The 1,095-nt window shown below is 48.6% G+C and overlaps 1 protein-coding gene across 1 annotated transcript in view; it reads left to right on the top strand.

Annotated features, from left to right (window-relative positions):
- MGME1 (mitochondrial genome maintenance exonuclease 1) overlaps positions 1-585 on the top strand; it is a 36,628-nt gene extending 36,043 nt beyond the window's left edge. The window contains exon 4 of the mRNA XM_004686936.2: positions 412-585. Within this exon, the coding sequence (XP_004686993.1) occupies positions 412-585 (174 nt within the window). The remainder of the gene's footprint in view (positions 1-411) is intronic.
- Positions 586-1,095: the final 510 nt, after the last annotated feature.

Raw genomic sequence — 1,095 nt, 5'->3', positions numbered from 1 at the left:
TTGATTCCTGGCCAGGGAGGTGACCCACATGGTGCAGCGACCTTTCCTGTCTCACCCGCTGCTCCCCTCAGCAGTGTATTTCAGTCAATCAGCTTGTTCTGCCCCCGACTCTGTCTCTGGTGAATGCTCTCAGCACCCTGCCCCCAATGTCTGGCCTACATCCCAGCTCTTGTATGCACAAATAAAATAAATCTTAAAAAATAAAATAAAAGACCAGCTTGTGGTCCTGTCCACTGCTTAAGATGAGGGAGTGCACTTATCTAAGGAAGATTTTCATTCAAAGCAGTGAGCAGGTGCCCACTGGCTACAGAAGACAGCTCTCAAAGTACACTCGCCCCCACTGCCTCCCACTGCACCCCATCCTTTCCTCTCACAGCTCCTTCTTCTTCTCCGTCATGGGCTCCTCCTTAGTCCCCAACTTCCATACAGAACTCTTCTCATCACAGGGACATGATCGCATCCAGCCTCATGCACTCTGCTTTCCAGCAACACCCAAGTCCCAGCTCCACCTCGGTCCTCATCCTGGGTCTCCCACCACCTACTCAACTTGTCCTTGTGCTGATGACACATTTGGGTGTCTCGTAAGCACTTGAAAAGATCCAAACCCAAATTCCTGACTCCACTCCTTCCCAGACCCAGCTCCTCATTGCATTTCCATCTCAGGAAATGACACCTCCATTCTAGTTGCTCAGGTTGAAACCCTGGATCTATTTTTTACTTCCCTCTTTTTCTCATAACCAGAGTGACCATGTAATTCATTATATAAACGAGAAGAGTCCCAGACAACTAAGGATGTATGGTCTGTCCCTTAACCCACATTCAATCCACCAACAAACCCAGTTAGCTCTATTTAAAACTCATACCCAGCATCCAGCCATTTCTCACCACCTCCTTGATTGTCACCCTGGCGCCACCATTCAGCATGTCCTGCCTTTATTTTTGCACTGGCCTCCCAACCGATCTCCCCGCTCCACCAAGCCTCCCACCTCCAAATCTGTTCTCACGGCAGCCAGAGCAAGCCCATTAAAACAGAAGTGAGATCATGTTACTCCTCTGCTCAAAATGTTCAATGATTTCCTAATTCATTCAGAAGAA

Source organism: Condylura cristata, unplaced genomic scaffold (assembly GCF_000260355.1).
Source record: "Condylura cristata isolate star-nosed mole 26May11 unplaced genomic scaffold, ConCri1.0 scaffold00022, whole genome shotgun sequence".
Lineage (NCBI taxonomy): Eukaryota > Metazoa > Chordata > Mammalia > Eulipotyphla > Talpidae > Condylura > Condylura cristata.
Note: the sequence above shows the minus strand (reverse complement) of the source record. Positions and strands in the feature narration are given on the sequence as shown.